Source organism: Poeciliopsis prolifica, unplaced genomic scaffold (assembly GCF_027474105.1).
Source record: "Poeciliopsis prolifica strain line A6 unplaced genomic scaffold, Auburn_PproV2 SCAFFOLD044, whole genome shotgun sequence".
In the NCBI taxonomy this organism is placed as follows: Eukaryota; Metazoa; Chordata; class Actinopteri; order Cyprinodontiformes; family Poeciliidae; genus Poeciliopsis; species Poeciliopsis prolifica.
In genome coordinates this window covers 2,973,621-2,985,213 of record NW_026562419.1, presented here as the reverse complement: position 1 = coordinate 2,985,213, position 11,593 = coordinate 2,973,621, and the positions used below count along the sequence as shown (strand labels likewise).

General features: G+C 41.2%; 1 protein-coding gene across 1 annotated transcript; it reads left to right on the top strand.

Moving 5' to 3' along the window:
• The first annotated feature begins 3,826 nt into the window (after nt 1–3,826).
• On the top strand, nt 3,827–7,411 carry LOC129376432 (uncharacterized). The gene is made up of 3 exons (XM_055056070.1): nt 3,827–3,893; nt 5,642–6,004; nt 6,075–7,411. The coding sequence occupies exons 1-3, from the start codon at nt 3,827–3,829 to the stop codon at nt 6,263–6,265; spliced, it is 621 nt and encodes a 206-aa protein (XP_054912045.1). The 3' UTR covers nt 6,266–7,411.
• The last annotated feature ends 4,182 nt before the right edge of the window (nt 7,412–11,593 follow it).

Genomic DNA, 11,593 nt, shown 5'->3' with positions numbered 1-11,593 from the left:
GAGTTTGTCCCTCTCCCTGCTGTGATCCGGTGGATCCCCAGATGCGGCACTACCGGGCCAGCCAGGCGTCATGGACAAGGCCTCCATGCTCTACAACCGCTTCAAGAACGCCTTCCTGGCGGGCGACGGCGAGGAGGTGGTGAGCGCCGCCTTCCTTCGCTCGCTGCTGCAGGAGAAGGAGCCGGAGGAGACGCAGCGGCTGAGGGACGAGGAGGAGGAGGAGGAAGAGGCGAGCGAAGGACAGGTGGACAAGCTGGAGGTAAAAGGTAATGAAACCAAATGATGTTAAAATGATCAAATATTAGAAGAATCTCAACTTCAAAACTGGTTGAAAATATAAAATCTTCTGAATATTTTACATGATTCTGTTTCTTTAATTTATAGGATATTTTTATTTCCTCGTGTTTTAATTATTTCTGATCTTTTATTTTTAATCATTTAATTTTTGAAATATGTGGCTGTTGTTAATAAATGCTACTATATTTACTGCCTTTATGCTTAATCTAATTGTTTATGATCACATTTTATTCAGATGAAATTTGTAAAATATCCACATTTTTTCTTTTTAATTAGAGATTTGCAGCATTTTATATAAATATGTAATTTATTGATTGTAAAATAGAAATGTTAATAAAAACAGATCAATTTTTCTGCTTTTTGTTTTAATCTTCAGTGGATTCCTCCTGAGATCAGAACCGTACCGGATCGGACCGAACCGGATCGGACTGAACCGGACCGTATTGGACCGTATTGGACCGGACCGGACTGAACCAGACCGAACCGGACCGGATCAGACCGGACCGGACCGCTCTGACCCGTCCACAGCAGCTGCTCTGGTCCCTGTTGCTGGACGTTCTGCTGTGTTTCTCATCCCAGTGGAAACTTGTGGCTCGTTTCCTTCTTAGTTTTTGGTTTGATCTGTGATTTCAGTCAGCAGCATTAATACTGATTTAAACTTTTAGTCTTTTTAATTAAACTTTAACTAAAACACTGAGTAACTTGTGCAAATTTTTACTTCCTGTGTAAAGTTCCTAATCTTAAACTCCTCTGGTGCATTCGGCCATCTTGCCCTCAGAGAAGGGGCTGATGGGAAACGTAGTTGTTTGATTTTATTTAAATAAATGTTGAATGAAACATGAAGCGTTAAATCCAGGCAGGATGTTGTAAAACCTACAGAACGGTGCTGCAGAGATGAGTCTGTGTTGTTTTTGTACAAATCTGGACTTTATTTTTTAAAGTTGCTGCTTCTTCACATGTTTTTATTTGTAAGTTTGTTAGTTTCCAGTAGCCTGTCTGGTACCGACTGCTGCAGCTGCTGCTGCTGCTGCAGCAGCTGCAGCTGCTGCTGTCTTGTAAATCTGTATTTTTCTGATGTTTTTCCACAAACGATTGCATTAAAGTCCTGATCAGGAGGCTGCAGCCTGGTTCTTACAGAACGTTTCCTCTTTAGTACAAAGTGTTGGTTTTAAGACGGTTTTGCTGAAACTGCTTCCAGCTTTCATCACAATATTAACCTGAAGTTAAAAATCATTAAAACTGCTGGCAGTTCAGAGTTTGTCTAATCAGAAATGATAAAACAATAGAAAAGCAGCACAAACCCGGTTTTTTATTTATTAATAAACCTATAATTATTAATAAACCTTCCAATGATCACAAGGCCGTCACTCTAATCTTTCAGGACCTTAACTATAAATAAGTAATTATTAATAATAAATAAGTAAAAATAACTAGGCCTCTTTCCATCCCAAGAAAAATGAATTTTTCCTAGATCAGCTTCAAAGCTGCACTTTCAAATATTTTAGATAAATTCTATGAAATATTCAGTAAATAGACAATAAATCCATAAGCTGAATGCTGAACTGCAAACGGTCGACTTATGAAAAGTTTTGACTGAAGGAATGTTGTTACAAACCCGAACGTTTACAGGAAAACTGCAGCATCGTGTTTTTGCTGCACTTCAGAATCAGATCATCATGAAGCGACGTTGTGAGGAAATTCATGTTTCATCATCCAGATGGAGAAACGGAGGGACAGAAAGTTCAGCGTTTGGCTGTGAGAACCAGAAATCGCTGGTCTGAGTCTCAGGATGTTTGACATGATGATGCGACAGGAGCAGAAAACGTTTGACCCAAATTCAACAATTACATGAATTTACAGGAGGCAGAAAAAAACCTTTTGATATTTATGGATAAAAAGAACAGTTCAGTTTGATTTTATGCAGTTTAAATAAATACGTTTCATATCATTCACCAGTATCTACACTAAAAATATTAAATGTTAATATATTATTTTTAAACTGGAAAGACTGGTAAAGTTTAGCTGAAGATATTTACACACAATTTGTCCCCAAAGTGTTTCTGTAAATCGAGTTTAATTCAGCGATTCTACAACAGAAAGAACATTTTCATTTCAATGTTCTAATTCTTATTTGCTTTTGTTTTGCTTGTTTGTGACGATGTTTGGAGATTTTTCACATTATTTCATGTTCAGCACAAGAATAAAAAAAAAGATAAAAGGAGCAAAAAAGAACCAGAGCTGAGAGAACCAGTGGCAAATTGTTTCTTTTATTTTTATTTAGCTGCTTATCTGCTCACACACCCAGAACTACATGAACACAGCAGAATAAAAGCTGCTGGACGAAGAGCTTCAGGAAAATGATCAGCTGGTCTATTGTGTGGTATTTTTTATTTTTATTTTTAAAGGCCTGCTTGCTGCCGTCAGTTCATAATGTTCTAAAAACTCTCAAACCTCATAAATAAATAAGTATTTTTTATATTTAGTCCAACTGAACTGAAGTTTCAGGCCTGAGACCAAAACCTGGAAGAAGAAAATCAAGTTTGACTCACCGGCTGCAGCAGCTGCACGGCGCCCTCTGCTGGTCACTTATGGAAACAACTGACCCATTCTTTTAAAATAAAGTCAAACAAAAATAAAAATAAACCCCCGTAGGAGATCAGATCGATGATCCTATGAAGGTGATGTTTAGCTTTCCTGTTTCCACCTGAGATAAAAACACAGTCCGCAGTGCTGACGTCATCGCTCAGGTAAACAAAAGCCTCCACCTGAAGGAGTGGCTCCTGCAAAACTGCCAGTTTATTTCACCACAGCTGTTACACACACACACACACACACACACACACACACACACACACACACACACACACACACACACACACACACACACACACACACTGTTGCCTTCACTGAACCACGGAGAAACCAATCCCTCCTTTAAAGTTCCTCCTTCAGGAGCCTAAAGACAGGAAATGTAGAGAAATTGATTATATTGAGGTTTTAACATTCAGTGAACAAATAAACATTATTTGTAACTCATTAAATTGAAATGCATAAGTTTTATTAGGGAGTTAATTGTATTTTATTCTATTTAAAGAGTTAAACTGTGAAAAATTACAAAAGTCTTTAATTCATTACTGAACATTTATCTCTATTATCTCAGTTATTTTGGAGCTGAAATGCGTTTCAGAAAAGATTTTTCAGGTTCATTATATTGTAATTTCAGAGTTTTGGGCGGACAGTGAAGGCAGCAGAAGCTCCGCCCCCTCGGCAGGTGTTATCCTCACCTGGTCCGGCTGGTTTCATCAGGCGGAGACAAGCTGCAGAAAGGTAAGAGTTACTGAAAACAACGATTGTTTTTCACTTTAAGGCTTTAATGTCTTTAGATCTGAGCTGATGATGCGTTCAGGAGCCAGGAGACACCTGTCTGACGTGTGTGTGTGTGTGTGTGTGTGTGTGTGTGTGTGTGTGTGTTGTGTGTGTGTGTGTGTGTGTGTGTGTGTGTGTGTGTGTGTGTGTGTGTGTCTTCAGGATGGCTCGCCTAACGCTTTTCCTCCTCCTGGTTTGGACCGGATCCCAGCTGGCTGGAGCTTTAGTCTGTGAGTCTCCAATTTTTTCTTATTAAACGTAAAAAACACGAAGTTTGAATCAGAAAATAAACGTTAATCAGAGGAGAACGCCACTGCTGCCCCTAGTGGTCAGAGCGTGTAACTGCAGCGGACACCGGAAATCCTGTATTGTTGTAAATGTTTATTCACTGCGTTACATTCAATCCATGTTTATAATCCATCATGAAATAGATTTAAAAATGATTATTTTTGATGATCCTGTATCTAAAAGTTTTTATTCTTTTCTTTATTTTATAAATAATCAGTTTTTTCAATAGGTTTTTTAATATGTAAATGTCATCAAAAGCTGAATTTCTGTTATGAGTTTTATCTCATAATTAATATTTTTTTCAATTAACCACAGTATCATGTCTTTGTTGTAATGTAATTTCATTTATATCCTGTTTACATTGAAACCTTTTTAATTTGACATCATGTTCATTAAGTTTATTAAGCAGGAGAGTTTTTATTGTTTCACTGTGGGACGTTGCTTATCTTTGCAGGACAGATTAGTTCATGGTTATAAAAGTAAACAGTGTGAACAGCAGAGAGATTTTGAGCATCAGGACTTTTTTCTATCAAAGAAAGAAATAACAGCGCAGCCTCAGAGGAGAAGGCTGCTAGATGTTTAATGATTACAGCTTCAATCTTTGGTATTAAACCTACAATATTCTGACATTTAAATGGAAGATAAAAACATTTCCTGAACTGGAGCATTAAAGCTCCTCTCTTCTTTTTCTGCTTGTGCATGTTGGTGAAGCTTCCTGTTTGTAGATTTAATCGTTTTTGCAGCATCGTTTCTCGCCTGCATGTTCCAGATTCCTCCACACATCGCTCTCCCTTCCAGCTGTAACCAGGGTTGAGCTCAACGATGTTTCAGGAGGAAAAAAACTACAAGCTTGTTCATCTGCAGCTGAAACCTCATCTGGTTGTTCACGAAACGATTTTCAATTTGAACTGAAAAGTGTGGCGTACGTTTTTGTTCCCTCCCCTCGGTCAACACTCTGCAGCTCCTCCTCTTGGGATTCTGAGCTTCTCTCCCCTTCCACACTCAGCTCCTTCAGACTAGCCAGCAGGAATTAGCAAACACCGAGAATCTGCTCCACTCATCATGGCAGCTGCTTCTCCGGTAAAACGGTTGTTAAAGAAAGAGCAGGAGTTTTTAAAGAGACAGTGGTCCAATTTCATCTAGTTAAATTACAGTTATTTTTCATATATATATAATTTTTATAATAACTGATGTTATCATAGTTACTTTACTATGCTATAAAATGTTGTATAAAACTGTCCCTTTAAAAGTTTTTCATTTCTGAATAATTTTTCTCTCAGTAGAATATTAAAACATTACTGAACAATTTATAACTATTCAAATACAAGTTGCATTTATTGATTATTATAAATGATGATGTTTAGAGACCATTTGCAGTAATATAATGTTAATGACATAATAATGCAACAACACGTAAATAAACTTTAAAATCTAATCAACATTTAATGCAGGAACTGAGAGACATTTCAAATATCCAAAATAAATAAAGCAATAGAAACATTAAATAAATGAATTATAAAATCTCCAAAAACAAAATTGTGTAGTTGAGACTAAAACTCCAAATTTAATTATTTTATGGACCAGAGATCAACAGTAAATTATAGGAATGATTGAGTTTGTTTGAATCTAAACTGTGACTGATTGATTGGTCTGTTGTTTACCCAGCATGCATTGTTTCTGTCTTCTGCAGTTGAGATCCACATCCGGGCGATCGAAGGTCGGCCCGTCACTCTGCCGTGCCGCGCGCCCGACGTGACGGGACCCATCAAATACCTGGAGTGGAGCCGGACCGACCAGAAGATGTCCTACATCATCCTGTACCAGGACCAGCACTTCCACCCGGACTTCCAGGACCGGGCCTTCCGGGAGCGAGCCGAGCTGCTGGACAAGGAGATGAAGGAGGGCCAGGTGTCTCTGGTGCTCAGGAACACCTCGGCGGCCGACAGCGGCGTGTACGAGTGCCGGGTGGTGCAGGCGCTGGGGACCCGCCAGAAGAGATCGGTTCTGAACGCTGAGCCCGACATGGTCATCAAGCTGAGAGTCAGTCCAGAACGTGAGTCTGGGCCGAACGCCTCGGATCTGATGGCCGGGGCTTTACTCTCACTGCTGGCTCTGATCTGCAGGTCAAATCCCTGACGCCGCCGCCGCCGACTCGCTGATCCTCAGGAGGTACCAGGAAGAAGACGGCGACGTCCAGCGGTACCTGGCCTTCCTGCTGCCGGTCGTCGCAGTGGCGGTTCCTCTGCTGGCCGTGACCACATGCAAGTTCTTCAGGTCTTTTCTGATGAAGAGCTACAGACCCGCCTCCAAGTGACCCGAGAGACGAACAACCAGGAGGAAATGCTGCTGACAACTTCCTGTTGGCTGTGGACTGGGACGCCCTGCGGCGCAAAAACTCCAAATATACCCGAGTATTTTTAGTCCAGTTTCTCTAAGTTCACCTGAAATAAGACAAAGTTAACTTAGCAGCTGTAATGAAGGGCGAGCGTCAGACTGACGGCACATTTAATGGACTTTTAGAGCAATTTAGAATAAAATATGTGATTATTTACTGAAAGTCATTTCATGACAACATTCATAAGGTTTCTTCATGTTCATAACAAGTGTCAGTCTTATGCACAGCCTTTTACAAAACAGCGCCACCTTCATGTCAGGAGGAGCAGAAGCAACGAGTTCAGAGACCAATCCTTTCGTTTCAGGTTGTTCATGTTGATGTTGGGGTTCAGTTGAAATTCGATGGTCTGTGAGAGTTAAATACATCAAGTGATCCTGAAAACGTTTGAGAAACTCTGATGTAAAATCTTGTTTTAACTCAATAATTTCTTAGAATTGATTTTATAATCTACTGATTCCCCTGGCAGATTATTTGTCTTATAAGTGAACTATGACTTTATCAATATTAAGGACTGACTGACCTAAAACAAGCTGCTGAAACGTTTCTTGTCAGTTAGTTTTGTCTTATTTCAGCTCTACTCGGATATTTGCACTAAAAATACTTGTTAAATTTGGTGTTTTTCAGTTCAGTCTGGGTTTTACTTGATGCTTTTTCCTACATTTGGTTCAGAGGTTCTTATACTGAACAATAAATAGACGGTTCTTTAATGATTCTGTCGTTCATGAAGATGATTGTACTGCTTCGGGTCGGTGATGGACGCAGGTCGTCGCTCTGCAATGCATTCTGGGAATATTGTGGCCTGACCAGCTGTGTTTTGATCAAATGTTTTTGCACTAAAATCAGGAGATTTTTAACTGTATCAGAAACACTTTTACTGTAATAATTGAGAGATAATTGTTTTTATTGTTGGAGAAGTGATGCCCTGTGATTTGGCATTAAGAGGTTTTTAAACCGGTGTAACAGAGTTTTCTTTAAGTGGACCAAATGTTGTACTTGTCCAGACGGTGTTTTCAGAGCTGCTATTGAGCGATTTCAGTTTCAAACCATTAAAATATGTAGGTCTCATCCTGGTTTGGTGTTTTTTAACATGTTCCTGTCGGCAGCAGGAGCCTCCAGCCTGCCAGCAGACTTCCTGTTCCCAGAGGATGTTGTGTGTCGGATCATGTCGATGTGAATGAGAGCAAACTGACTCCATCAGAACCGGGATAATCTCCGGGTTTAGTGGATTTAGTGAAACGTCTGATTGGATGACCAGACCTCAGGGATAAAAACCTCATGATGTTGAAGCATCTTAACGATGGAAACATGAACTTATTGAAGCGAGACAAAGTTAAAAAATGTTTGTTCATATTTCTGGTGTCTGCTGGTTACTGTTGGGATCTTAACACATTAATACTTTACCTGAAACTGAAGCCTGGCTCAGGAGCTGCAGCTAGCTTAGCCTCCAACGTAGCATGAAGCTCCAGTGTAATGATCCCATTCATTATGGTGGCGTTCCACAGGGTTTTCTGTTTGGTCCCCTGATGTTTGCCTTTGATTTTTCTTCCTTTTGGTCCTAAATCAATTAATTAAAGGTAAAACAATTTCATATTTACGTTTTAAAATTGCTGTACTGATCATTTTTCCACTATATTTGTCATTTAAGAATCAGATTTATTGACCAAATTCTGATCAAAATCAACAAATTTGACTCCTGCCCACAAACCGTATCGATGCGGCTTCTGCAAAACCAAATCAACTAAAGTCAGAGTTTCTTTCTTTGTTAAAATAAGATGAATTAAAACAGTTTTTCATTCTAACGGATTTGTAGTTTTGAAAGGTTTTTTTCTTGAGTTCTTGAGTTTTCATCTTCTAATGCAAAAAAACCTTCATTTCTTTAATGTACTTTTGTTGAAGCTGTTGGATTTAGACATCATTGTATTTTTTACTCTCTTTGTTGGCTTTAAAGTAAAAGCTTTTTTGATTCATTCATTGTTTTCTGCAGAAATATGAACTTCATCACATCCAGGAGTTTAAACCACTCTGGAATTAAACCCAGAGAAACCTGCAGCACATAAAAACCCTCCTGATTCTTTGCTCCAGTTTTGTGGTTTTGGAAAAACCACAGAGAGTTTGAGACCTTGGCAGCTGGTCTGTTTCACTCGGAGGTTTTACTGCAGAGCATCACAAGATGATCGTCTTCTTGATGATTTCTTCATCTCAGATCCTTCTGATCCTCCTCCATGCTGACCCGGAGTGGCTGTGGTGACCAAACAGTGCAGGGTGGTGCATGCAACACTAATCACTCCATGCTCTGTTCACCTGTACTGGAAGAACATGATTGGACTCTGAGCCTTTCAGAGGAGAGGAAACTCCTGCAGCTCATCTTCTGACCCAGTTATCAATCAGATCCTTTTATTTTACAGGCTGACAAGTTTGAGAATCTCTGATTTCAAAGTTTTATTGGCAAAGGGAACATTCACAAACATTTCAACAGAAACTTTATTCTTGAGGAAAATGTCAAACTTTTATAGAAAAGTGAAAAAACTAAATTTGAAAATGTAAATAAACCAAAACAGACTGAAGTCAGACTGGATCAGTGAAAACAGGAGCAGAGAGTGACGGCATCGTCTCTTCAATTCAGAAATGATGCTCTGTGATGACATCATAATCATCATCCAATCCCTGATCAGCCTGGGTTGGAGGAGCTGCTGCCATGGAAACGGAGAGGTCACATCCCGGAGGTCAAGAAAGGTGAAGCATGACAACAGGAAATGGCCTGACAATCAAAAGCAAAGTGCTACCTTCAGCTCTCTGACGGTGCAAAGACCTCAGCAGCAGCAGAGTGGAGATGCAGTACGGACAGAAGACCAGCAGGTGGCAGAGCAGCCTGATGTTCCTGGAGGCCGAGGCAGGAGCTGTGGGGGGAGTTTCTCTAGTGGGACCAACAGTCACTGTGGGCTTTCCTGCACAGAGTTCATCAATTCTGGGGTCAGAGGTCAAGTTTACCTGGACAGTAAGTTGAGCTGATTGGTTCTGAACACCAACAGACTCTAATCACTGGTTTCACCATCTTCTACCCTCCAGTTTGGTTTTCTTAGATAATCTCAGTTTTACTGTGGAAACATATTTCATGTTTAGAGTCGGTGACAATTCAATGTATCCAACTGATGAAGGACAGAACAGAAATGTCTTTAGGAACCGTGATGGATAGATCTATGTTCAAAAGAGAAGCTGATGACCCCTGACCTTTGACAGAGACCCTGCTGGATGGAGACTCTCCAGAACCGCTGATGCTACATTTATAGAGGCCTTCATCAGAGCTGGAAACATGGAGGAGGGTCATGCTGCCTGCTGATCCATCACCAATGAAGGAGCCATCTTTATAGAAAGCAGCTGGGAGGTTGTGGGTTGGATTCCTTGCTCTGCAGCTCAGAGTGACGTCATCTCCCTCCATCACAGGGAGGACAGGACTCTGCAGGATCACTGATCCTTTCAACACAGAGACAAACTACAGCATTTCATCCATTTCCACACAGCAACACTAACTCCACAGTCTGATCTTACCAGAGACAGAGAGCTGGATGCTGCAGCTGCTGCAGCTGCTGCTGCTGCTGCTGCTGCTGCTGCTGCTGCTGCTGCTGCTGCTGCTGCTGCTGCTGGAGGATCCATTGATGGACTCACACCAGTACAGACCAGTGTCATGTTTGTAGAGGCTGCTAATGTCACACTTAGATCTATTTAACTTCCCCCATCCATCTCCACATGGCTTCCTGGTCGTGTTTCTCCTCACTGTCCATCCAGCTGATCTGTTTTCATCCTCACAGATCAGAGTCACTGATTCATATTCAAAGAACTGGGATCTGCTGGGACTCACAGTCAGATGAACTGAAATAATAAAACATTTCATTAGTTCCAGCAACAGGATCCAGTCTAGATCTAGAGTTATCAGAATCAGGTTGTAACCTTGGTTTGTTGAGCGGCTCAGCAGAGAGATCAGAGCTGCAGAGAAATGACTCTCAGGTTAGTTGGAGCTTTAATCAGCTCTGCTGTGGGAAGCAGCAGTGATCGTCTCTCAACATTTGCACACATCCAGCAGATGGACTCACCCAGCAGCCTGTGGACAGATGTTCCCTCCATTCTGCAGCTGGATCCAATGAGACCAGCAGCAGTTTGACTCGCTGAGAACAAACTCTTCCTCTTCCTGGATCTCTGCGTCTCTTTTAGTCGACCACAAAGTTTTTGCTAAACATTTTGAACATTAATAAAAACGTTTCTTGATCACATCTTGATGCTCAACTTAAAGACTTTTAACTTCAGTTTCCTGATTGTCAAATCATCTCAAACTTCTGCATCTTTTATTTGGTTTAAACTTTTGCTCTTGTTTCTTTTCTCTCATCTTGTTGCTTCAGATCATTTTGTTGCATCTGAGAGGAAACCAAAGAGCAGAGAGGACTGAGAGTGTGAAGCCACACAGTTCATTTATTCTCTGACCTCAGATCATCAAGCAGCAGCATGGAGGAAACATCTCTACTGAGGCTGATCTGTAAGTTAACGACTCATTTTACTCTGCTGACTTTATGGAGGACAAACTACAAGCTGATCTGAGATTCTCTGCAGCTCTGATCTCTCTGCTGAGATGCAGCTCAACTCATCTGACTGTGAGTCCCAGCAGATCCCAGTTCTTTGAATATGAATCAGTGACTCTGATCTGTGAGGATGAAAACAGATCAGCTGGATGGACAGTGAGGAGAAACACCAGCAGAGAGACCAGGAAGCCATGTGGATGGATGGGGAGAAAATGATGGTTCTACTTGTAACATGACCTTCATTCTCCAGAGGGACACTGGTCTATACTGGTGTGAGTACATCCTCGGATCCTGCAGCTGCAGCATCAGCATCAGCAGCAGCAGCAGCAGCAGCATCAGCAGCAGCAGCAGCAGCTGCAGCAGCTGCAGCATCCAGCTCTCTGTCTCTGGTAAGATCAGACTGTGGAGTTAGTGTTGCTGTGTGGAAATGGATGAAATGCTGTAGTTTGTCTCTGTGTTGAAAGGATCAGTGATCCTGCAGAGTCCTGTCCTCCCTGTGATGGAGGGAGATGACGTCACTCTGATCTGCAGAGCAAGGAATCCAACCCACAACCTCCCAGCTGCTTTCTATAAAGATGGCTCCTTCATTGGTGATGGATCAGCAGGCAGCATGACCCTCCTCCATGTTTCCAGCTCTGATGAAGGCCTCTATAAATGTAGCATCAGCGGTTCTGGAGAG

What these genes read in the sequence shown, in the direction of transcription:
- LOC129376432 (XM_055056070.1), top strand. Translation starts at nt 3,827, where the DNA reads ATGGCTCGCCTAACGCTTTTCCTCCTCCTGGTTTGGACCGGATCCCAG. An exon ending in GCTGGCTGGAGCTTTAGTCT is followed by an intron (nt 3,894 to 5,641) that starts GTGAGTCTCCAA and finishes TGTCTTCTGCAG; the next exon opens with TTGAGATCCACATCCGGGCG. An exon ending in GCTGAGAGTCAGTCCAGAAC is followed by an intron (nt 6,005 to 6,074) that starts GTGAGTCTGGGC and finishes TCTGATCTGCAG; the next exon opens with GTCAAATCCCTGACGCCGCC.